The 26,653-nt window shown below is 40.7% G+C and overlaps 1 protein-coding gene across 1 annotated transcript; it reads right to left on the bottom strand.

The window, feature by feature from the left end:
- Nucleotides 1-1,961: 1,961 nt before the first annotated feature.
- IGFBP5 (insulin like growth factor binding protein 5) lies at nt 1,962-19,207 on the bottom strand. Its single transcript, XM_073647455.1, has 4 exons — nt 18,218-19,207; nt 8,295-8,512; nt 8,018-8,137; nt 1,962-2,248 (listed from the first exon to the last, which is right to left on the bottom strand). The coding sequence occupies exons 1-4, from the start codon at nt 18,546-18,548 to the stop codon at nt 2,117-2,119; spliced, it is 801 nt and encodes a 266-aa protein (XP_073503556.1). The 5' UTR covers nt 18,549-19,207; the 3' UTR covers nt 1,962-2,116.
- Nucleotides 19,208-26,653: the final 7,446 nt, after the last annotated feature.

The raw sequence follows: 26,653 nt of genomic DNA, 5'->3' as shown, positions 1-26,653 counted from the left end.
AACACAGATCAGAGAACATTCAAAAATTGCATCTCCCAAAGAAAAAAATGACCAATTGTCTATGAACAGTCTTACAGAACACCCGGGGGGGGGGCGTTCGGCTTTGTCAGGGCTTTTTTTGTTTTTCTTGCAAAGTCCAGGTAACAACTCATTGTCTTACATTTTCCATATAGAGATTAAAAGGCAGCAAATTAAGGAATGCCAAGTGCAACCATCAGCAATTCTACTTAATGATACTTGTGCCAGTCACTCAATTGTGTCAACGGGGAGCATGGAGACGTCACCTGCACTCCTCTCCCAAAGCAGAAGTTTGGATTCAACTCAGTCTCAACTTGATAACCCTGAAAGCATTTATTTCCATCCCCAAGGGTTAAATACTTTCTGCTCTTCAGCCCACAATAAAGGCTCGTCCAGCGGGTTCCATCCTTTTACATTTTTTTGTCCCAATAAATGGCAGATTCCATGAGACGCGTCACCATGTCGGTCTGGATATATAATCTTCATAAGCCTCCCTGCTTTATGGACAGTTCTCCATCCGTATCACCTTGGAAAAAAAAGTGTCACCAATTCGGCACATAACTTCTCAAAAACTTCCCTATGGCTTTGTAAGACTTAGAAAAGTGGTATCTAAAGCCTTCATTTATTTAAAGCTCGAGTCGTTTGACCTTCTCAGAACTCGCGAGCCAGCAGGTCACCGACCGTCCTTGGACTCACGGAGCAACGCAAAGAGATCGACTCAACAAAAAAACAAAAAGAAGTTGCAGCTTTTAGCTTATCTTTTTCAACAAACTATTGAAACGTCAAGAATAAAAAACAAGAAACAAAACAGCACCGATATCTAAATTTTAGTGCCCAACTGCCCTTTAATTAGTGAAAAGGAACCTGGACCAGCGGGTGAAGCCTTCAACAACAAAACACAAAAAACACAAAGCTGATAAAATGGGCAATGCAAAAATGGGCAAATAGTTGGCAAGATGCTTTGGCAGAAAAGGAGGGAAACTTCTATTATAACAATAGAAGCAAAAACAAAACCCTAAAAATATATATATATACAAGTATATATTAATAAAAAAAAATGTCACAGCTTTTCTGCAAATAAGGCATGGGATTTATGACTGAAGAAAAAAAAAAAAAAAGTGTGTTAAAGAACCTGGAAGGATTCTCAACAGACCCAGCTGTGATGAAAGATGTAAGTGACCCTGTACATTTTTTTCTTTACATTTTTTTTTAATTTTAATGGCACAAATTATACAGGGTGCTGATTAAGCTGGCACCTATACCATGCCCACACGTGACACGGAGTCAATGTGAGGAGTAAATATTTATAGGAACAGATCATTTTCTACATATGGAGTGCAAGTTAACAAGTGTCCTGTGCCCAGAAAAAAAAAAAAAAAAAAATTAAAGTGACAGATTAGCGATTTCTAGAGCTTCAGTCAGTGAAATGCCAGCGAGAATATCACGTCCTCAATTATTTGCCACCAAGGTTCTCCATCATAATGGAGAGCGGCTGGAGCCGTGGACGAGATACGCGCCGGCTGTCTGGAGACGATGACTAACTGGTCATCTCTTGTAAATAATATTGGTACAACCAAGTACAAGAACCTTATGGAAACAAAAGATTTTTGTGAACCTATAGATTTCATAAAATAGTCCAACGTGTGCTAGGACACCGTCACCACAAGAGCAGGGACAGCGTGGAGTCGGCGTGAGCTTATGGGACCTTCCCCGCATGGTCAAAAAGAAAAAAGCAAAAAATAACAAAAATTCTAAGCAACAGAGCGTCTCCCGGGGGGTCGGCCCAGACCTCCTCCCTCTACTCTAAAGACCTTTCGCTTCTTTGTTTCCTCAAGCTTTACATTGTTTTTTATACAGAACTTCTCCTTTCCTCGGCTTCTTCATCATTGTCTTTTTAATACATCTTCTGAAGCTTTTTTTTTTTTTTTCTGTTGCCGATGAGATGAGGAAAAATAAAAATAAAAATTTTATTTATTTTTTTTTTTTTTTTTTTAAGAGATCCTTGTGGGACATCCCAAGACAAAGTAACAAAGAAAAAAAGAACACCAGTGATCACGTCCGTCCAGCCATTGCGGTCAGCGACCGGGGGGGGGGGGAATCACTCAATGTTGCTGCTGTCGAAGCTGTGGCACTGGAGGTCCCCGGGGGCGTAGTCGCTGCCTGGAAGCTTCAGGCCGTACTTGTCTACACACCAGCAAATTCCACGTTTACGGCCTCTGGATGGTTTACACTGTGGAAGGAAAGGAATAACATTGTCAGGAGACGTCGTCATCGCATGAACACAACTCGGTGCATAAAGATGAGATCTGATTGTCACTTCCCACCATCGTTCTATCACATTCCACCTGCCTTCATTAAAAGGGAACCTGTCCTCAGATGCCATTAACCTGCAGATATGGGGTTAATAGAATCCTTTGTGGCCGCTCAGTACATAGTGACCAGCGGCTGTAATCCTGCCCCCCGACACTGACTGACAGCCGCTCCGTACCGATGCACCGATCATTGCCAGGGCGAGGTTACAGCCACCACTCGCGGTGCACCGAGCCGTGATTGAAGCCCCCCTGGCACACCTCCTTCAGGTCGTTGGCAGGGCAGCTTTAGGCTATGTTCACACATCATGATTTTTTTCAGCGTTGATGCAAATTTTCAGCGGCCTTTTGCAGTACCAGCAAAGACTATGAGAAACCAGAATTCTCTGTTCACACATCATGGTTTTTTTTTTTTTTGTTCAGGATTTTGTGCCTTGTATGTTTTTTTTGGAAAATAGAGCATGTCCCTTCTTTCAGCCATAGGAAGTAACGAGTGCTAAAAAAACCACATCAAACTTTGTATCAGGGTTTTTTCATGCCAAAATAGAATGTTTTTTTTTTTTTTCACAGAACTTTATGTACATGCATAAAAAGAGACAGAAGGACAGTGAGAAAAAAAAAAGCTGAAAAAAAAAACACATCAAACCTGCAAGAAAAATCTTGAACAAAATGCCCTTGTAGATAAGGTTTTGCAGAAGATTTATGATGTGTGAACATAGCCTTAGAATACTATTAACCTGCAGATAAACCCCATATCCTCAGAATATTAGAGTTTGCAGAAATGACAGGTTCCCTGTAACTGAAAACTATGATATAAAAAGTCCACGTATACAGCAAATATATATGTACTGTCCCTATAAATACAGACGTCAACAGTTCTGAATATAATACTGCCCCCTATGTACAAGAATATAACTACTATAATACTGCTCCTATGTACAAGAATATAACTACTATAAAACTGCCCCTATGTACAAGAATGTAACTACTATAATACTGCCCCTTATGTACAAGAATATAACTACTATAATACTGCCCCTATGTACAAGAATATAACTACTATAATACTGCTCCCTATGTACAAGAATATAACCACTATAATACTGTTCCTATGTACAAGAATACAACTACTATAATATTGCTCCCTATGTACAAGAATATAACCACTATAATACTGCTCCTATGTACAAGAATATAACTACTATAATACTGCCCCCTATGTACAAAAATATAACTACTATAATACTGCTCCTATGTACAAGAATATAACTACTATAATACTGCTCCCTATGTACAAGAATATAACCACTATAATACTGCCCCCTATGTACAAGAATATAACTACTATAATACTGCCCCCTATGTACAAGAATATAACTACTATAATACTGCCCCCTATGTACAACAATATAACTACTATAATACTGCTCCTATGTACAAGAATATAACTACTATAATACTGCTCCCTATGTACAAGAATATAACTACTATAATACTGCCTGTATGTACAAGAATATAACTACTATAATACTGCCCCTATGTACAAGAATATAACTACTATAATACTGCCTGTATGTACAATATAACTACTATAATACTGCCCCCTATGTACAAGAATATAACTACTATAATACTGCCCCTATGAACAAGAATATAACTACTATAATACTGCTCCTATGTACAAGAATATAACTACTATAATACTGCTCCTATGTACAAGAATATAACTACTATAATACTGCTCCCTATGTACAAGAATATAACTACTATAATACTGCTCCTATGTACAAGAATATAACTACTATAATACTGCCCCCTATGTACAAGAATATAACTACTATAATACTGCCCCCTATGTACAAGAATATAACTACTATAATACTGCTCCTATGTACAAGAATATAACTACTATAATACTGCTCCTATGTACAAGAATATAACTACTATAATACTGCTCCCTATGTACAAGAATATAACTACTACAATACTGCTCCCTATGTACAAGAATATAACTACTATAATACTGCTCCTATGTACAAGAATATAACTACTATAATACTGCCCCCTATGTACAAGAATATAACTACTATAATACTGCCCCCTATGTACAAGAATATAACTACTATAATACTGCTCCTATGTACAAGAATATAACTACTATAATACTGCCCCCTATGTACAAGAATATAACTACTATAATACTGCCCCTATGTACAAGAATATAACTACTATAATACTGCTCCTATATACAAGAATATAACTACTATAATACTGCTCCTATATACAAGAATATAACTACTATAATACTGCTCCTATATACAAGAATATAACTACTATAATACTGCTCCTATATACAAGAATATAACTACTATAATACTGCCCCATGTACAAGAATATAATTACTATAATACTGCCCCTATGTACATGAATATAACTACTATAATACTGCCCCTATGTACAAGAATATAACTACTATAATACTGCCCCTATGTACAAGAATATACAGTTATATGAAAAAGTTTGGGCACCCCTATTAATCTTAAGCTTAATGTTTTATAAAAATTGGTGTTTTTGCAACAGCTATTTCAGGTTGATATATGTAATAACTGTTGGACACAGTAATGTTTCTGCCTTGAAATGAGGTTTATTGTACTAACAGAAAATGTGCAATCTGCATTCAAACAAAATTTGACAGGTGCATAAGTATGGGCACCCTTATCATTTTCTTGTTTTAAATACTCCTACCTACTTTTAACTGACTTACTAAAGCACTTTTTTTGGTTTTGTAACCTCATTGAGCTTTGAACTTCATAGCCATGTGTATGCAATCATGAGAAAAGCTGCTTAAAGTGGCCACTTGCAAGTTGTTCTCCTGTTTGAATCTCCTCTGAAGAGTGGCATCATGGGCTCCTCAAAACAACTGTCAAATGATCTGAAAACAAAGATTATTCAACATAGTTGTTCAAGGGAAGGATACAAAAAGCTGTCTCAGAGATTTAACCTGTCAGTTTCCACTGTGAGGAACATAGTAAGGAAATGGAAGAACACAGGGACAGTTCTTGTTAAGGCCAGAAGTGGCAGGCCAAGAAAAACATCAGAAAGGCAGAGAAGAAGAATGGTGAGATCAGTCAAGGACAATCCTCAGACCACCTCCAGAGAGCTGCAGCATCAACTTGCTGCAGATGGTGTCACTGTGCATCGGTCAACTATACAACGCACTTTGCACAAGGAGAAGCTGTATGGGAGAGTGATGCGAAAGAAGCAGTTTCTGCAAGCACGCCACAAACAGAGTCGGCTGAGGTATGCAAAAGCACATTTGGAGAAGCGAATTTCTTCTTGGAAGAAGGTCCTGTGGACTAATGAAACCAAGATTGAGTTGTTTGGTCATACAAAAAGGCGTTATGCATGGCGGCAAAAAAATACAGCATTCCAAGAAAAACACTTGCTACCCACAGTAAAATTTGGTGTCGGTTCCATCATGCTTTGGGGCTGTGTGGCCAATGCCGGCACCGGGAATCTTGTTAAAGTTGAGGGACGCATGGATTCCACTCAGTATCAGCAGATTCTTGACAATAATGTTCAAGAATCAGTGACAAAGTTGAAGTTACGCAGGGGATGGATCTTTCAGGAAACAATGATCCAAAACACCGCTCCAAATCTACTCAGGCATTCATGCAGAGGAACAATTACAATGTTCTGGAATGGCCATCCCAGTCCCCAGACCTGAATATCATTGAACATCTGTGGGATCATTTGAAGAGGGCTGTCCATGCTCGGCGACCATCAAACTTAACAGAACTGGAATTGTTTCGTAAAGAGGAATGGTCAAAAATACCTTCATCCAGGATCCAGGAACTCATTAAAAGCTACAGGAAGCGACTAGAGGCTGTTATTTTTGCAAAAGGAGGATCTACTAAATATTAATGTTACTTTTCTGGTGAGGTGCCCATACTTATGCACCTGTCAAATTTTGTTTGAATGCAGATTGCACATTTTCTGTTAGTACAATAAACCTCATTTCAAGGCAGAAACATTACTGTGTCCAACAGTTATTACATATATCAAACTGAAATAGCTGTTGCAAAAACACCAATTTTTATAAAACATTAAGCTTAAGATTAATAGGGGTGCCCAAACTTTTTCATATAACTGTAACTATTATAATACTGCTCCTATGTACAAGAATATAACTACTATAATACTGCTCCTATGTACAAGAACATAACTACTATAATACTGCTCCTATGTACAAGAATATAACTACTATAATACTGCTCCCTATGTACAAGAAAAATAACTACTATAATACTGCTCCTATGTACAAGAATATAACTACTGTAATACTGCCCCTATGTACAAGAATATAACTACTATAATACTACCCCCTATGTACAAGAATATAACTACTATAATACTGTCCCTATGTACAAGAATATAACTACTATAATACTGCTCCTATATACAAGAATATATCTACTATAATACTGCTCCTATATACAAGAATATAGCTACTATAATACTGCCTCCTATGTACAAGAATATAACTACTATAATACTGCTCCTATGTACAAGAATATAACTACTATAATACTACCCCCTATGTACAAGAATATAACTACTATAATACTGTCCCTATGTACAAGAATATAACTACTATAATACTGTCCCTATGTACATGAATATAACTACTATAATACTGTCCCTATGTACAAGAATATAACTACTATAATACTGCTCCTATGTACAAGAATATAACTACTATAATACTGCTCCTATGTACAAGAATATAACTACTATAATACTGTTCCCTATGTACAAGAAAAATAACTACTATAATACTGCTCCTATGTACAAGAATATAACTACTATAATACTGCTCCTATGTACAAGAATATAACTACTATAATACTACCCCCTATGTACAAGAATATAACTACTATAATACTACCCCCTATGTACAAGAATATAACTACTGTAATACTGCCCCTATGTACAAGAATATAACTACTATAATACTACCCCCTATGTACAAGAATATAACTACTATAATACTGTCCCTATGTACAAGAATATAACTACTATAATACTGCTCCTATGTACAAGAATATAACTACTATAATACTGCTCCCTATGTACAAGAAAAATAACTACTATAATACTGCTCCTATGTACAAGAATATAACTACTGTAATACTGCCCCTATGTACAAGAATATAACTACTATAATACTACCCCCTATGTACAAGAATATAACTATTATAATACTGCTCCTATGTACAAGAATATAACTACTATAATACTGCTCCTATATTCAAGAATATAACTACTATAATACTGCTCCCTATGTACAAGAATATAACTAGTATAATACTGCTCCTAAGTACAAGAATATAACTACTATAATACTGCTACTATGCACAAGAATATAACTACTATAATACTGCCCCCTATGTACAAGAATATAACTACTGTAATACTGCTCCTATGTACAAGAATATAACTACTATAATACTGTCCCTATGTACAAGAATATAACTACTATAATACTGCCCCCTATGTACAAGAATATAACTGCTATAATACGGCTCCTATATACAAGAATATAACTGCTATAATACGGCTCCCTGTGTAGAAGGATGTAACGATTCTAATACACAATTTCTTTTATTATGCTGGCTTTTATGTCTTACTTGTTTTCTTTTGAAGAATCCTTTTCTATCACAGTTGGGAATATAGAACGCTCTGGGGTGCACACGATGTGACATTTTCATGTCTTGCATGACAGTTTCCATTTGTCTGCGGCAGGGACCCTAAAAATAAAAGCGACCATTAGAGAGTGGAGTGACTGGATTGGACTGTTCTTACGGCTGCTGGTCATCTATGTGCGGAGCTTGGTGCACGCGGCGGAGTTCACCACACACCGGATCCCTGGACGGGTACACGTCACATCAACCATCCAGCACTCACCAGCTCAGACTCGATGCTGTACTCCGGAGAGGAGAGGGTCTGCGCCTTGTTCTCCACAGGTACAATCTTTGAGACGGTTTTCTTCTTCTGCTGAAAAATGTTCAGAGCTCGGACCTTCTGCTCGGAGACCACAGGTAATACTTTACGGGAGCTCGGCTTCTGGTGGAAATGGTCTTCGGTCTCTGAAGTTGTTGGATCTTCCTCTCTCGATTCCCGCTCTGAAAGAACAATGAGATAGAAGCATTAGAAATGTTGATTTTGGGGAACCACAGGCCAATAAAAACAAAGTGTTTCCTCCAGTTATATCTTAAGACCATGAAAGACTTAGAACCCGGAGGGGGTTCTTTTTAGTATCAACCCTAATTTCTGTATAGATTGCACCATTGAAGTATGGATCTACGTTGACTCCAAACTAAGTGAAGCTTGCAAACTAATGCTCCAAAGACTTTGTGCTTCGGGGGTCAAACTTTTTGAAGTTGACTAATCTCATAATAAAAGTTTTTGAACTTTAGAATGAAACCCAAACATACTTAGCAAAAAACATAGAAGCCCGAGGCGATGAGTGACCCGGCTAGATTAAAATCCATGACCCCTGCGTGGCTTTAAAAAAGAAAAAAAAGAGAATTGAAAACTCAGCAGAGGTTGATAACACTAGAGGGCGACAACTCCCAACACTTCACACATGTCAGTGTCAAACTCCGCACCCATTTCTTAAGTTTCAGGATTATTACCCTTCTCCAGGACAAGCCTTTTAATTCTTGTTCTAGTCAATTTCTTTTGAAAAATTACTGACAAGAATCTTTTGATAACATTCTAGGAGTAAAATTGTCCAGTTTGTGGCCCCTGGATTGTACCCCGAGTTTATTAGGATCAAGAAATTCCTTTAGATTTCATACTAAACATTTTTTTTTGTAACTGTTACAATCCATTCTCTGTCAAAACTTTGATACATTGTTGCCACTTACATATCTAGTGATGGATAAGTCTTGGCTAAGAACCATGAGTCTCCTTAAACCCCTGAGCCCTTAGGACCCGCTCCGGGGCCAATGGTGGACCCTTTCTTTTAAACATATCCAATTACTAAGAGGAAGGGGGAAGGGTGCAGCACTTACAACAGTTGGTTCTCATCAAAATTGACAGTATTCCTGCAAAAAGAAGAAGTTTTTTATTTTATAAACAAGAATTTTTCTATTTTGTAAAGGCTGTAACTAAACACGTCCCCCCCTGCACCAGAGTACCCCATAATCCACTAGTGGGTCCAGGTTCAGACAGACCCCAAAAGGGGCCTTAATAGAAGGTTATATTGGTTGTTATTCAAATTTCAAAAGGATGGTTGAGCCTAAAAAAAAAAAAAAAATAAAATAAAATAATGGCTGCCATTTTCAAAAAATAGCGCCACTTCTGTCCACTGGTTATCTGCGGTATTGCAATGAAGCTCAATTAAAACGTAAACAGGTTGAGTCTTTATACACCCAGTTTGAAATTTACATTTGATATATAGGACAGGAAAACCACAAGTATTAATAGGGCCTGGTCAGGGCTAAAATATTGACTTCCACCATCGGGCCACATTTTTTTTTATTCTACTGTCTACAATCCTACAGCAGAATATACTTTTCTATACTGATACTCCTCTGCTATAACCCCATCTCTAACTTTAGGTCCAGTCTGCACAGAACCCAAGCTGCAATACTACACAAAACCTGTAGACAGGAGTGGCGCTAGTTTTAGACAGAAGCTAGTTGTGTTTTTCTAATCTCGGAAAATACCTTTAAAATGTCCTTGAAGTCAATCATTTAATCCTGGGAGCACAACACCAACCCCAGATTATTCCAGAACCGCCCCAATCATCCTTTAAGACAATATTTAAAAACTGGATTAGGAGTCTTTATGATTCCCATCATAAACTGGAGACCCCCTCCTCACTTTCCATTCTCTTGTCACCATGACCCTGCGGTCAGCTATTCAATACTTTGTGAAAAGAGCGATGACATTCACACAGCCTCCTTAAGTATCCAATTCTGCATCACTACCCCAATCACAAAGCCAAGAAAAAACAAAACTCAATTACGGCCCCCTGAATAGACCCCGCTCCTTTATGCTGTAGGGTGCAGCGTTAACCCAGGGTCTGGGGGTCAGGGCGGTGAATGGCACAGAAGGGCGCTGTAATGAAGATGACACTTAGGGAGAGAATGTGTAAGTAAACATGGCCCCGCATTCCCTCCTGTCCACCTGGACTCCGCAGACAAGTAGCCACAGCTGCGGCCCACCGGCTGGACATCTGCTCCTCCAGCTTCAGACTCAACTACCTGCAATATGAAAACGGGGGGTCCCGGATCTCACGCTCCATGATGCCACCAGTTTACCAGGTCTGGAGCAGTGGCTTAGTTTCCCGGGACAATGCAATATCCTCTTGAGAAAACACTTGGTGGACCTCCATCTATGGTGGTCATCCCATCTATACCGTCGGTATATCTAGGCCATCTAATGTCTATGGTCATCTAGAGCCAATCGCTGCCGTGAACCGTCTTCGCCAGCGTCATAGACTTGATGGACTGGCGGAGAGACTGCTCAACTGGCCGCTACATTCACCTCCTCCAGGCCATGGTCTTCCAGCCAGGGGAGAACCAACAAAAAAAAATGAGGGACACATGTATTTAGGTCTGAAGATCAATGGAGACCCACCAAAATCCAAGAGTCATCATCTAACCAGTGGAAAGACCAAAATACCCCCTTTAATGAAGGCTGCAGCCAACGTAGAGCTCCGGCTAAAGTATGACAGTTTCTAACCAATCTGGAAAACCGCTGTGCCAGTGACTGCAACTTTAAATGGGTGGTCCACCAATCAGCCCGACGTGGTCTTAAAAGGGATCTGTTGCTATAAATCTGTATATTTTCTACCCTGTATGTAGATGCTTTTTTTTTTTGATAAGTGGTCTTGGTCCTCGGCTTCTCTAGGGGCATCTTCTTGAGGACCACGCCCTATTCGCCAAAAAACAACTAGATTTACATATAAAAATGGAGAGGAGCAGGAACAAAAGAAAGACATTGCCGGATTCAGAACAGCGGCATTTACACCAGGTAAAAAACATATTTATGGCCAGTGACAGGTTCTCTTTAAAAAAATTAAAGATGTCCGGTCTCCCCACTTTATCTTCTGGCGAGGGACATCATGTAAGCACTGCAGCCAATCAGTGACGCCGGAGCTGGAAGGAAAGGTCTCTTAACTCGCTCTTCTGCCCCGGAAGGAACAGCAAGTCTGAAGTCCGTGACCTCTGATTGGAGATCTCATGTGAATTGCTGCAGCCAGCCAGAAAAAGAAGCCAGGAGACCCCCGGGGGGCATGGCCAGCAGAAGTACAGGAGGCCAGTGGGTGACCATTTAAGCATTTTTTTTTCCCCTTTGATGACCACCCTGGGCTCATTTTTTGAAAAACACAACATTGCAGTGATACAAAGTAGCAGAATGTGGCCATAGAGCTGGGACGCTGCCGGCAATGAGACTCGTAGCCATCCTTGCTTACTGAGCCATCTTATTATAGAATTCCTTGTCCTGTAAGAAAAAACAAACCGCAAGACAGCGGCAGGTAAAACCGAAGCAAAAAAGGTACTAAAATCGTGCCCAAGCTTAGGTGAAATAGCTACAACATGGCTACATGCAGTCTACAAGTCGCAGGATCAGGTTTATGGACCGCAGTAGGACTCCGGCGCCGGGAGCATGGGCTCCATTTCCACCACCAGCAGAAGTGAGAACAATATTCGTCAGTCCACATGGGAGCGGATGATCTCGGATTTGGTCTCTTTCTTTTTCTGTTTTAGATTTGAAAACACTCAAGATTCCTTCTCCGAGGATCACAGACCCTTTCATTGCCAGGGGGACTGCAGCGCCTCGAATTTATGGCACCTCTGGGAGAGAATGGGTGAAGCCACAGTTGGTCCTCTATTACACAACCATGACCCCGACCAGAGACAAGTAACCTTGTTCCACGTGCAGCCGTGAGGCACACAATCCCCCCTTGTTCAGGACCTGGCCTCCATTCGCAATTACGTGTTGAAAAGCATGGACTGTTTGAGACATACAGGATTTGTCTAGCTTTACATGGGAGTCGGAGTAATGGCCTGAGTGTTCTGGCTTCTCACCAGTTCCAAGCCTCCATTTGTAAGCCCCTCGTGCTGCTCCGCGCCCCCCCCCCTTCCCAAACCATTTTTATTTGACTGCAGTCACCATGGGCAGATGCCATGACTCGCACAAAAGCAAGGCACTTTACAAAATCCCTAAACTCAGTGCTTGCTACTCTTAGATACAGATTTAAGATCCCGAAGCGCAAAGTATTCTCAGTCCGGGAAATTAAGTGATATGTACTTGAATAATGGGTGTATAGATGGAGAAGAGCAGATTTTGTGGCTTTCTGTCAGCAGAGCCCATTCCATAACTTCTAAAATAGGTCATATCGAAGGGGTTGGACTTCGCAAAAGCTAAAAAAGGTGGCCAAAAGGCTTGAGGATTGTAACGATGCAATGGCAAACTGCAGCACTAAGGCTTTCCACCTTTAGAAAAGGGTTCCCAAAACTATCGGCTACTATTATAAAGACAAAAATAGATATTACTCACTTTCCTCTTCCATTAATGATCGGTTGCAGCGGTGATGTGCTCAGTTGACGTGACGTCACCGCTGCAGCCCAAAGAGAGACCGGTGCAGTGGCAGAGATCCAGAGAATAGATTAGTGGGGACAACAGCACCATCAGATCAAAACGTCGGAGAAGTTTCTATGACATCTCAAAAGTTTTCGGAATGTGCAGTTACTTTTCGACATTAGGGGTATTGGCTAGAGATGGATTGCAGGAAGCAATCGCTCAGCCATGGTCCAGGTTGGTGCTCTCTGGCCTTGAACAGGAGCGGTACGAATTTCCTGAGTTTCGTCTCACCAGTCCGGCTAACCATAAACGGAGGCTGGGACCCCAGAGGTAAGGAAATGATGGCAGCTCCTGTCCACGGCCAGCGAGCACTGACCTGGACTGTGGTCACATGAAGCCATCCGCCCACATCTAGGATTGATAGACCCAAGATGTTTGGTTCTGTTGTTTTTAAAGTACTACAAGCAGAAAGATATCCAGAAAGAATCTATTCTCATTAATGGACCATACCATATTGCTCCACAAGCAAAAATGCAGAATGTACCAAAAGTAGCCATCTATGAAGGGTCAATATTAGGAGACAGAACAGACAAAAAGTATCAGCAGATGCAACATCCACAAAACTCTGGTGACTCTTCTTCCTGGCCCAGACTTGACCAACACCCATTACACATGATCCCCCTATTTGGATACACTCTTGACCCATCATGAACAAACGCCTTGATGGATGGTGGTCCATTAGTTGGCATCACTAGAGCAATGGGCTCTGCTGAAGATTGTGCTGATTCACCCTTCAGCTTGGAGACCTCCAATGTGGACGTTGCTCCCACTAGGGTTTTACCACATCTGTCAACTATGGAAGAACCATAAATGTCTGATTGCCAAGTAAAAGGCCAAAAAGCAGAGTCCCACAAAGCCAAACTTGTACCATGTTCCTATGATGGGTAATGAGTTTTGTCAACCCTTGTGGTCAGTTTAAGAGTCCACACAACTTTTCCAGTGGATCTGATGGCTACGTCCTTGCACATCAATCAATTTTATAACTTTTACAAACTTTATAGAGCAGACGTCATCTCGAATCTTGTGACTATATATATTCCCATCCCTTGAGTTAACTTGCAGATGTTCCCCGGCAGGAAGGATGGTGCAGCGAAGCCTCCTCTAGATTATCAGACCAGTTTTTAAATAGCCTGTGTGACAGCTCGAGGGTCGGAGGTCACCGGGATGAAATCAAATAGACTCATCTCTCTCTATGTCGAATTTCACCATGGATATCAGCTGTGGAAACATGACCCCTCTAGTATCTGAGGGACTCTCAAACAAAATCAGACCTCGATTGTCTCCTCTGCATACACACCTGCTGCACTGCAGCCCCCTCCACCCCCATCAGCAAACACCCGCACTCCCAGCCATCCTGCAGCATAAGCAAGAAGCTGTCAGGCTATTTACTGCCCCAGGAGCCCGGGGCCCTGCACTAGAAACCATTCCCCCCATACAGTCACAGAGGGGGGCAGAGCAGGTGCAAGAAGGACCTGGATCTCCTCAGCTGCTGGACTACAAGCCTTATATTCTGCACCGCCAAATTGCACTTTTATAGCCGCAGCCGGTGGATAAATGCAATGGATGCAGCTGAGCAGATGGGCATAAAACTTATACTGCATGGAAGGCAGCCTATTAATTCTTCTAGTAAGACAAGGAACTGCAAACCTCAGTCACTTTCTGAAAACTTTGGTTTTAAAAAGGGGTTGAAGTTTACTTTCTTCTTTTTCTGAAGATACATTTTGTAATTCTCCTCTTACTTGGGGCAGTTTTTTTTTACATTAAAATTATGTAGGTTGTACCATTGCATCCGGGGGCGCTATTGCATGGAGGTTTATGGAAAATAGCTGCTGCCAATAGTGGTGAAAAAATGGTACTGCAACCGATAATTTGATACATAGAAATCACTTTATTAGTGTACAACTCCAAGAATGTCAGATCTTCTCCACTACTGAATAACTGCAATAAACTTGGGGACAATGAATGGCGCTTCTTACAGAGACAGCATCTCTCTATGCAATCTGTCTAGGCGCATTTACACCTATGAATTGGACTCAGTAACACAGCAGGAGAGGAAGGGGTTAAAGTAAAGGGCTCCTCATACATACAAGTCCCTGTCTCTCCTTTCTCATTATCATTTTTTGTCCTGACACAGCAGATTCTGCGCCCCTGCCCCCAGCACACCTCATTCTTTCAGGGAAAGGAAAGACTGTAGACTGCGCCATGCAATCATAAAAGGCATTTGTTCCCCTCCATTCTTGAGGCGAAAACAAGACCCCCCCTCCAATGCCCACCCCTCGCCTCCCAATCAGCTGATCCTGAATATGTCTGGTAGACAGTGGTCACACAATATCCAGTTGCAGAGCGTTGCGTCACTATGAGTGCACTCTCCACAGGAGTCCATATAGCAAGATGGCGCCATATAAAAACACCACAACTGGAGATCAGAAAAATCTAAGCCCATTACAATGTGCAAATTATTAATACCGCCATTCATCTTTGGTGGACAGCGGGTTAACAAAAGCTAAAAAAAATAAAAATCTTAAAAGGAAAGAACAGGTTAAACTCCTTCCGTATAATTTTCCCATCAAGTTTTCAGTTTTGGCAAACACTTGACTAATCCTTGATTACTGATACAAAGTACGAGCTCTGGGCTATATTCTGTGTTATACAATCCAAGCTCACACTACCGCAAGAAAAAGACGAATAAACTCGTAGGAGAGAAACTGGATCCGGGTGTGTGGAGAACCTGGCCGACATCACCCGTAATCCAGGATCCCAGGACAGACGAGCTGTTGTGTGTCTATTATATATAAGCCAGACATGAATAATTGTGTGATAGAGGACAGTATTATAGCAGTTATATTCTTGTACATAGGAGGCAGTATTATAGTAGTTATAGTCATGTACATAGGAGGCAGTATTATAGTAGTTATATTCTTGTACATAGGGGGCAGTATTATAGTAGTTATATTCTTGTACATAGGGGGCAGTATTATAGTAGATATATTCTTGTACATAGGAGCAGTATTATAGTAGTTATATTCTTGTACATAGGGAGCAGTATTATAGTAGTTATATTCTTGTACATAGGGGGCAGTATTATAGTAGTTATATTCTTGTACATAGGAGCAGTATTATAGTAGTTATATTCTTGTACATAGGGGGCAGTATTATAGTAGTTATATATATATATATAGCATTAGTGTAGTGCTTTTGATGTGGGTGCTATATTTGTAGTTGAAAATTGCACTAAAAATGGGTAAAATATGACAAAACTACTTTAGTAAACCTTCTGCACTTAACAGTGGCAAATTATGCAAGCTTCAACAATTGCAGCCTTTGGCGGAGGTGTACCTCTTCATGCCCATTACCTTTTTTAGAATAAGGCATTGTAGGATTAAACAGTCATAACCAGCTTTATAATTTATAGCCAGAAACTTGTCCTGGAGCCTAACAAGATATGATGAACACAGCACTGCCCCTAGTGGTGACAATGTATACTGCAGAATTCTTCCTGTGTAAAAAAAAAAAACTCCAAATAATTTCTACACATTAACAATTAATCTATAAAAAGGTGCAGTGGTTGGAATCCTTTTTAAGACACATACAGTAATTTAAGTGTTAATAAGCCATAGTCTACATGTTGACTCTTGCTCATGGTGCAATGCACAATGGCAGGGATGTCAGGCACATCTGCAGGATTTCAGCGCAATCCCCTGACTGACACCATTCTGCTTTTTATTATCCATAAAGAGTTACATAAGCAATTTTGTGCCAGCTATACCTAGCAAGAACTGCTGGGCGGGCAGCCTGCCAGCACTAACGTAGGTGGAACACTTGTAGCTGTTAACCCTTCAAGTGCTGCACAAACATGTTGCAGTAAAACTGCATTAATCGGCTTCTAGCTGCACAGCATTTATAGAACATAGTAATGCTTTCAATAATTCCCCATGGTCTTGAGAGCACCAACACATTCAATAGTGCTGTACAGAGAATGCACTCAAGTCATAGATTATATACAAGCAAGGTCTAATGTTTGCAGCATCTGTGGCAAATTTTTGATCCAAGGTCCATTGCATTGTATAGGAGAAATGTCAGGTAGATGCAGTCATTGTTATTGGGGGGCTGAGGAGCAGAAGTTTGCAGGAGGTGGGACTCGCAGAAAAGTATCAGCAGCCAATTTTAGTGGGGAGGGGACCCACACAGAGAATGGTTCCTAGACAAGGACACTGATAGGCGTGGACCCTTCATTCCTCCAGGAGGTGTTGACAGCCCAGTTATGGCACTTTTTTACATTAACAAGTTATTATTAACCAATACTCCCCACAGTTCATGAGAAAATAATAAAAAAAAGGTCCCTAAACGTCTCATGGACCCTTCACATTACGTGACAATGGAATGGATACATTGTGATTATGGATGGGAAGAAGAGTGAACATTCCACAGCTATGAAGTTTTTGGCCACAAAGAGTTAATCTGAACCCATCATCTGTGTTGTCAACTGTATATAAGCATGTGCAATGCGGTGACAGCGGTGAACACGCCCTCCATTCTGGCCAACAAACAGTTAAACACTGACAAAGTTCCTCCAAACCTTTCTGTCTGCAGGTTGATATGAGATCCACTTTTTTTTTGGGGGGGGGGGGGGGGTACAAGTTCTGCAACCAGTGATCAGTCAGTGCAGAAAGCCAGCAAACAATACCTCTTCAACTATTTCCAATGCAAATCTGGGGCATGCAAAGCATAGTGAGGTCATTACCAAGCAAAGTTAACCCTTCACTGCCCCAGGTTATTCATACCTCTGCATCCCAGAGGAGACAGCACATGATTAACCCTTCACGGTCCCAGGTTATTTATACCTCTGCATCCCAGAGGAGACAGTACATGGAGCAGCAGATATTTTGGGAAGTCTGGAAAGTAAAAAGTTTACAAACTAAAGTGTAACATTAAGCCCTGAGTAAGGGGAGGAGGGGGCCACTGATACAAAGCCCACATGACACCCAGGGACATTCTGCTATATCGTGAACCTGGGGGGTGATAAGGTTGTGCAAAGTTACAGGGTGGGATCAGTGTGGACACAATTTGTGCAGAAATAGTGTAAAGAAGCCAAAAATTCTGAGTTGGGATTTGATTGACAGCTGTCAATCACTGCAGTCCAGCTAAAACACACAGTAATGATTGATAGGTCTCCTACAAAGAAGAAGCAAGAAAAAAAAAAGGCAGTTATAAAATCCAGGTGCACTCACCTATTTTGACCTGGTCCCTGTAGATTTTCTCATTGAGGCAGACCCCCCTGCCATGGAGTAGGGCATGCAATGGCTTTTCTTCCCCTTGTTTAGGAAGACAGCGAAGCCCCCCAGCACAGCGCTCAGTGTACACCCCACAGGACTGTCCCTCCGCCAGGGCACAGGTCCTACAGCAGCCACAGCCTGGCTCCTTCACCGTCTCGCAGCCCACAGGGATGGGGGGGCACATGGACATTGCCTTCTCATCACAAGGCTCACAGTGCACAAAAGAGCCCAGACACTGGCAAAGCCCAAGGCACAGGGTCAGGATGAAGCAGACAGACAGGATCATTGTATAGGAGATTTGGGAGGGGGATTGCAAAGTGCTCCAAATACAGGGGGGAAAAAAAGGGGGTGTCCCTGCAAAATAATCCAAAATGTGCCAACAACCAGCAATGCAGTCCCTTCACTGGCACAAAAAAATAAGGGAAAGCACTGTAATATAGTTTACAAAAAAAAAAAAAGAAGAAAAAAAAAATGCAAACTGCTCACACCCAGGTAGCTGCTGCTGTCCTCATACACACAAGCCAGCAAACACTTGGATAATACCTGTTGCTGCTGCCAAGTCTATGGTGCAAAGTGTACAACAGGTTGGAAAAAAAAAGAGGCATAAAAAAATATGTGTTCTAGATCACAAGCTTCTCTCCTTGTATTGCATGCACAGTAATCCAGTTATATAGCTGCAAAAAGTCTCCTGCGAATGCTGAAAATTCCTCAAATCCTGCAAAAAAATAATATATATTTATAGAAAAAAAAAAAAAGATTTTATCTTGCTAAACCTGCAGCCTGATTAAAATCTTTACTGGGCAGAGATTTCCCCACAAAAAAATGTGAAAAAAAGGGGAAAAAAAATGCGAAAAAGTCAGAAGAAGGCAAATACTTTGTAAATCTCCCAACAGTTGTACCCTGCAGAACTTTCTAAAGAGACTGATTACTGAGAAGCAAGCTGTCTTTTAAATAGACTACTCCTGGCTGCCTGCCAGCCTTAAACTGCAATTCGATATCACGACAGCCAGGCTGAATAGCTGCCAGTAACCAGGCAATATAGTAGAGCATAATATGACCAGGTCTCTCATTGTGGATTAACCCCTTGTTCCCTGCAGCTGAGGAGCCGAACAATGAGACAACAAGCTGCTCCCTAACTTTTATCTTAAACTTTCTTCTTCTTTTGACCATCAAACTTTTCATACACTCCTCTCTGGAGTCAGTCTTTTTTCTTTTTCTCTCTTTTCTTAAGGGTGGATTGAAAGTTTCTTAGAATTCACTCAAACTGTTTTATGGGAGCAGAGCGTTTACCTAAAAAACATGGAAATCTGGAAATCCTGAGTGCAATGTGTTAAGAAAGTTTCCCTTCAAGCACAGGAATGTGAACATGTGGACTGTGGGGGTAGGAAGGGGTTAACTCCAAGGAGCAGCCTGCAGGTTTTCTTTGTACAGAGCTGCAACAGTTTCCTATTTTTTTTTTTACAGGTTATTTGCTTGTTTGTTTCTTTGTATCAAGTTTTGTTTGCACTGTGTTGTGTGTTGTGCATTCTATGTTCTTCTTGATCTGGCAGCGGAGGGGTTAACCTCTTGTGATAAAACCTCCCCATAGCCGGTGGGCATCTGAAAATAGTCCCTTAATATAGCATTATTGGCAGAGGTGCTGGGCAAGGTGAAAAGTACTGGGCTGGCAGAAAGAGATAATGCACAGAGCAGGGTTGAGGAATTAGCCCAAGTCCTTTTATGTGGATCTGCGCTCAGTTACAAGACATAAGGCTCCTTATTCCTCAGGTTATTAAAAACATTGGGCAGCAAGTTCCAGAAATGAAGCAGATTTGCTTTTAGGACTGGGGGTGACATTGAAAAGTGAGTCTGCTGAGTTAAACAGACCCTGAAAGAAGGAAGAGGGTGCCAGGACTTATGTTATTGGAACAAGGCAGCTGTATAGTCACTATGGATCAATGCTATATGACATGAAACACCCAAACGCCTGTGACATGGCAGCGGCACCTGGATGCTTTGTGACAATGGCGATCTTCCCTCTGCTTTACTGGCTCTACCATCTCTATCCCTTTATGGAGGATAGACAGAATGAAGTACATCAGCCATATTAGGACCCAAATGGGGCCATAGCCCAAATAACATAGGTGCACACCATAACATGTGAACTGAAAATGAATGGAGTTTCCCTTTAAAAAGGGCCAAAAATAACAACAATGACCAATATAATCTGTTGTGTCCTATTTTACTGCCCAAATTAAGCACTCCACAGGATTATTCGGGGCGGAGGCAGCTTCCAGCTGCAGAAATCTTCTCCCTATACTCAGTGCACAATAGAAAGTTGTGCAAGCTTAGCCCCTCCTCTCTAAGCCCCTCCTCTCTAGCCAAGCCCCCCTCTCTATCTTATCATCTCCACTCCAGCTAAGCCCCTCCTCTCTAGTCAAGTCCCCCATATTATCCTCTCCTCTCTAGCTAAGCCCCTCCTCTCTAGCCAAGTCCCCCTATCTTATCCTCTCCACTCTAGCTAAGCTCCTCCTCTCTAGCCAAGTACCCCCATCTTATCCTCTCCACTCTAGCCAAGCCCCCCTATCTTATCCTCTCCTCTCTAGCCAAGTCCCCCTATCTTATCCTCTCCTCTCTAGCCAAGTTCCCCTATCTTATCCTCTCCACTCTAAGCCCCTTCTCTCTAGCCAAGTTCCCCTATCTTATCCTCTCCACTCTAGCCAAGCCCCCCTATCTTATCCTCTCCACTCTAGCCAAGCCCCCCTATCTTATCCTCTCCACTGTAGCTAAGCCCCTCCTCTCTAGCCTAGCCACTCCTCTCTAGACAAGCCCCCCTCTATCTTATCCTCTTCACTCTAGCTAAGCCCCTCCTCTCTAGCTTAGCCTCTCCTCTCTAGTTAAGCCCCTCCTTTTTAGCCTAGCCCCTCCTCTTTAATGAAGCCCATCCTCTTTAGCTAAGTCCTTCCTCTGTAGCTAAGCCACTCCCCACACCATTACCATGACAAAATGGGAGGAATTATAAGAGATAGTCCCCATTTTTTTTCAGATTCCTAAAAATCTTTTGTTATAAGCCCTTCCTGAATGTCTTCTAATACAACAAGTCAGTGTTAAGTTTATTTTGTGTTTCTCTCCCCCATCCCCAATTTATTTTTTTGGATTAGGGTCCCTTTAAAATGCACATAAAATAATGGACATCTGTAAGAAGGGGTGGTGAGATACAATGTGTCCTGCAGACTATCAGGGTGAGGGGGAAAAACGTCACATACTGTACTACTGTGGAACTGAGTCAGGCAGTAAGTGGTTAATACGACCCATGTGACTTTAATTTGGCAATGTCTAGTGGTCGGGTCACGTTGGGAGTGGTAGTGCTATAAATACGGAGTATAATTGCACTGTATTATGACCATGTCCAATGGTTGGGTCATGTTGGGGGTTGTAGTATTCTATAAGTGTATATCCTTAGCGAATGACTCCAAAGTCATCTCCGAAAAGAGTTGTCTTTTGTGGACCTTTAGGTCACTTGCAGAGTTTGCCTCCACTGGAGAATCCTCTCATATTCCGGAGGGTCAATCAAGCCCAAACTGGGCCGACTTGTTCCTCACTGAGATGTCAGTTTTTCACACATCGAAGTCATACCCAATCTAGGTGGCTGATCTTATGTCCAAGGTTTTAGAGGACCAAGTGGTCTGAAGAAACCACAGGGACATGTCCATTATTTTATCCAATTCATGGATCAAACTAATCAATGCAAAACTATAGGTCGGTGAACATCACGGGCAGCACATTGATGCCCTCCGTGTGCTGTCCGTTTTTAATGAGTTGGAAAAGTTTGGCGTTTTGTTTTTGGTGTGTGAGAAAAATCACTGATGGTAAAATCTGATACAAACTCTGATGAAGATGCGATACAAACACTGATGAAGATGTGATACAAACACTGATAAATATGTGATACAAACACTGATAAAGATGTGATACAAACACTGATGAAGATGTGATACAAATACTGATGAAGATGTGATACACATACTGATGAAAATGCGATACAAATACTGATAAAGATGTGATACAAACACTGATGAAGATGTGATACAAACACTGATGAAGATGTGATACAAACACTGATAAAGATGCGATACAAACACTGATAAAGATGTGATACAAACACTGATGAAGATGTGATACAAACACTGATGAAGATGTGATACAAACACTGATGAAGATGTGATACAAACACTGATGAAGATGCGATACAAACACTGATGAAGATGTGATACAAACACTGATGAAGATGCGATACAAATACTGATAAAGATGCGATACAAACACTGATGAAGATGTGATACAAACACTGATGAAGATGTGATACAAACACTGATGAAGATGCGATACAAACACTGATGAAGATGCGATACAAACACTGATAAAGATGCGATACAAACACTGATAAAGATGTGATACAAACACTGATAAAGATGTGATACAAACACTGATGAAGATGTGATACAAACACTGATGAAGATGCGATACAAACACTGATGAAGATGCGATACAAACACTGATAAAGATGCGATACAAACACTGATAAAGATGTGATACAAACACTGATAAAGATGTGATACAAACACTGATGAAGATGCGATACAAACACTGATAAAGATGTGATACAAACACTGATAAAGATGTGATACAAACACTGATAAAGATGTGATACAAACACTGATGAAGATGTGATACAAACACTGATGAAGATGTGATACAAACACTGATGAAGATGTGATACAAACACTGATAAAGATGTGATACAAACACTGATGAAGATGTGATACAAACACTGATGAAGATGCGATACAAACACTGATAAAGATGTGATACAAACACTGATGAAGATGCGATACAAACACTGATAAAGATGCGATACAAACACTGATAAAGATGTGATACAAACACTGATAAAGATGTGATACAAACACTGATGAAGATGCGATACAAACATTGATAAAGATGCGATACAAACACTGATAAAGATGTGATACAAACACTGATAAAGATGTGATACAAACACTGATGAAGATGTGATACAAACACTGATAAAGATGTGATACAAACACTGATGAAGATGCGATACAAACACTGATGAAGATGCGATACAAACACTGATGAAGATGTGATACAAACACTGATGAAGATGTGATACAAACACTGATGAAGATGCGATACAAACACTGATAAAGATGCGATACAAACACTGATAAAGATGTGATACAAACACTGATAAAGATGTGATACAAACACTGATGAAGATGTGATACAAACACTGATAAAGATGTGATACAAACACTGATGAAGATGCGATACAAACACTGATGAAGATGTGATACAAACACTGATAAAGATGTGATACAAACACTGATGAAGATGTGATACAAACACTGATGAAGATGCGATACAAACACTGATAAAGATGTGATACAAACACTGATGAAGATGCGATACAAACACTGATAAAGATGCGATACAAACACTGATAAAGATGTGATACAAACACTGATAAAGATGTGATACAAACACTGATGAAGATGCGATACAAACATTGATAAAGATGCGATACAAACACTGATAAAGATGTGATACAAACACTGATAAAGATGTGATACAAACACTGATGAAGATGTGATACAAACACTGATAAAGATGTGATACAAACACTGATGAAGATGCGATACAAACACTGATGAAGATGCGATACAAACACTGATGAAGATGTGATACAAACACTGATGAAGATGTGATACAAACACTGATGAAGATGCGATACAAACACTGATAAAGATGCGATACAAACACTGATAAAGATGTGATACAAACACTGATAAAGATGTGATACAAACACTGATGAAGATGTGATACAAACACTGATAAAGATGTGATACAAACACTGATGAAGATGCGATACAAACACTGATGAAGATGCGATACAAACACTGATAAAGATGCGATACAAACACTGATAAAGATGCGATACAAACACTGATAAAGATGTGATACAAACACTGATGAAGATGCGATACAAACACTGATGAAGATGCGATACAAACACTGATGAAGATGCGATACAAACACTGATGAAGATGCGATACAAACACTGATGAAGATGTGATACAAACACTGATGAAGATGTGATACAAACACTGATGAAGATGCGATACAAACACTGATAAAGATGCGATACAAACACTGATAAAGATGCGATACAAACACTGATAAAGATGTGATACAAACACTGATGAAGATGTGATACAAACACTGATGAAGATGTGATACAAACACTGATGAAGATGTGATACAAACACTGATGAAGATGTGATACAAACACTGATGAAGATGTGATACAAACACTGATGAAGATGTGATACAAACACTGATAAAGATGTGATACAAACACTGATGAAGATGTGATACAAACACTGATGAAGATGTGATACAAACACTGATGAAGATGTGATACAAACACTGATGAAGATGTGATACAAACACTGATGAAGATGTGATACAAACACTGATGAAGATGTGATACAAACACTGATGAAGATGTGATACAAACACTGATGAAGATGTGATACAAACACTGATGAAGATGTGATACAAACACTGATAAAGATGTGATACAAACACTGATGAAGATGTGATACAAACACTGATGAAGATGTGATACAAACACTGATGAAGATGTGATACAAACACTGATGAAGATGTGATACAAACACTGATAAAGATGTGATACAAACACTGATGGAAATCGTTTTTGTTGTTTTTTTTTTGTGTGTGAGAAAAGTCACAGACTTCTGAATGAGGCCTTGTTCTCAGCAGCCTTGACAGTTTGGCGACTTTCCCTTTTTTTCATCCAAAGCTTAATTTTAATGTAAGACATAACAAAAATCAAAACTTGGCAGCTTCTGTCAGTGCAGGGCATTGAGTTATTGGATGACCACAACAAAAGTTTGTAGATTTTCTTCGTAGTTTCTTTCTGACATATTGACTTTTTCAGCTCGTTCCGGACTCTTCTATTTTATTACAGCTGCTGAGGAGTAAAACCCTTCTGAGATTATCTCATTATGAGCGATCTGCCGCCTCCTCGGGGCCTCACTCTACTGCAGACTTTATTAATCACTTTAATCCAGAGACATAATTCATATATATGTGCACCAAGCAGAAAAGCCGAAAGTCCCGAGGAATAGGAATCTCCTTCTAAATCATACAGCACACCCAACCATAACTGCTGGAGTAACGTGTATAGCGGTTTATGGCAGAGCCCAGCGGAGGTGTAGGACTCCTCTGACTACAATATGGTGCAATATTGACCAGTTAGTGGACTCATCATTGCTTGCTCTCCTTTCCATGGACAATATCTGAGATCTCTGAACAAAGAATACCATCATATAGTGCCTGCATAATAGCGCCAAATAGTGAGCACATAACAGTGGTAACACAATAGTAGGTATAGGCCATGTTAAGGGCAGGAAGGGTAATTGCCCCTTTGCACAAGCTATAAACTTGTTTGCCCATTTCTTATGGATAGTGTGAAGCGGGGCAGACATATCATCGGAGTAACCTCAGCAGCCGTACAGGGGCCCAAGAGGTAAGTTGGCCACTGCCCCCCTCCAAAACAGGAGGAATTGTGCCTAATGATGAGCTGATTGACTGCAAAGGGCCCATATATTGTTCTTGCACAGGAGCCCTTTTCTGGCTGTGTCCATCAGTGGTGTGAACCTACACAGGGTGTCTCCTCTGCCCACATTTGCCTAATGCTAATGCTAACACTGTGTCTCTCCCATCAGCGCTGCGTTCTCCCACCTTGCCCCTTTTACAGAGGGCTTAGAACATTTGGATTGAACTTCTTGTATGATAACATTTCTCTTTTCTCCTCCGGCCTGAGCTGCATTTCTCACATTTCAGCACTAGACGGCAGTCTTATCTATGCTAAAAGTTTAAAAAAGTTTCTTAATCCAATGCTGCAAAGTTCGGCTGAAAACTTTTCTCCTACTGTTGCCTAATTCTGACAATGTCTAATCTTGAGAGGGTAACACTAGGTCCTGTGTTTTTGCGGAGCGGCGTTTGGTCCCAGTGACCCGTCTGCTATTATCTGCTGGATGTTGTGTGCTAATCTATGAGACAAGGCACAGAAGTGTGTCATTATTACTGCAGCATTCGGCACAGTGTCGGCGTGCTGCTCGTCCCGTCACAGGCTGTTCTTCATTCATCAGCTCACTTATCATTATTATTTAGGATGTTGATTCATTGTCTTAACCTATGTGCTGCATTATTCAGGATCCATGTAATGAGGAGCGGCCGGTGTGGAGCCGCGTCACCCAAACATCAGCTCGCAGATTACGCTTTGTGCGGACGGATCCAGCA

Source organism: Phyllobates terribilis, unplaced genomic scaffold (assembly GCF_046119375.1).
Source record: "Phyllobates terribilis strain yellow unplaced genomic scaffold, ASM4611937v1 Scaffold_9__5_contigs__length_417890890, whole genome shotgun sequence".
NCBI lineage: Eukaryota > Metazoa > Chordata > Amphibia > Anura > Dendrobatidae > Phyllobates > Phyllobates terribilis.
This window is presented reverse-complemented; position numbering and strand designations above follow the sequence as displayed.

Bases quoted from the DNA above. Each gene is read 5' to 3' on its own strand.
- IGFBP5 (XM_073647455.1), bottom strand. From the start codon at position 18,548: ATGATCCTGTCTGTCTGCTTCATCCTGACCCTGTGCCTTGGGCTTTGC. The intron at 8,513-18,217 runs GTGAGTGCACCT...TTGTTCTTTCAG, and splicing joins CAGGGACCAGGTCAAAATAG to AGCGGGAATCGAGAGAGGAA. The intron at 2,249-8,017 runs GTAAGACATAAA...TTCCTTCCACAG, and splicing joins GATTCTTCAAAAGAAAACAA to TGTAAACCATCCAGAGGCCG.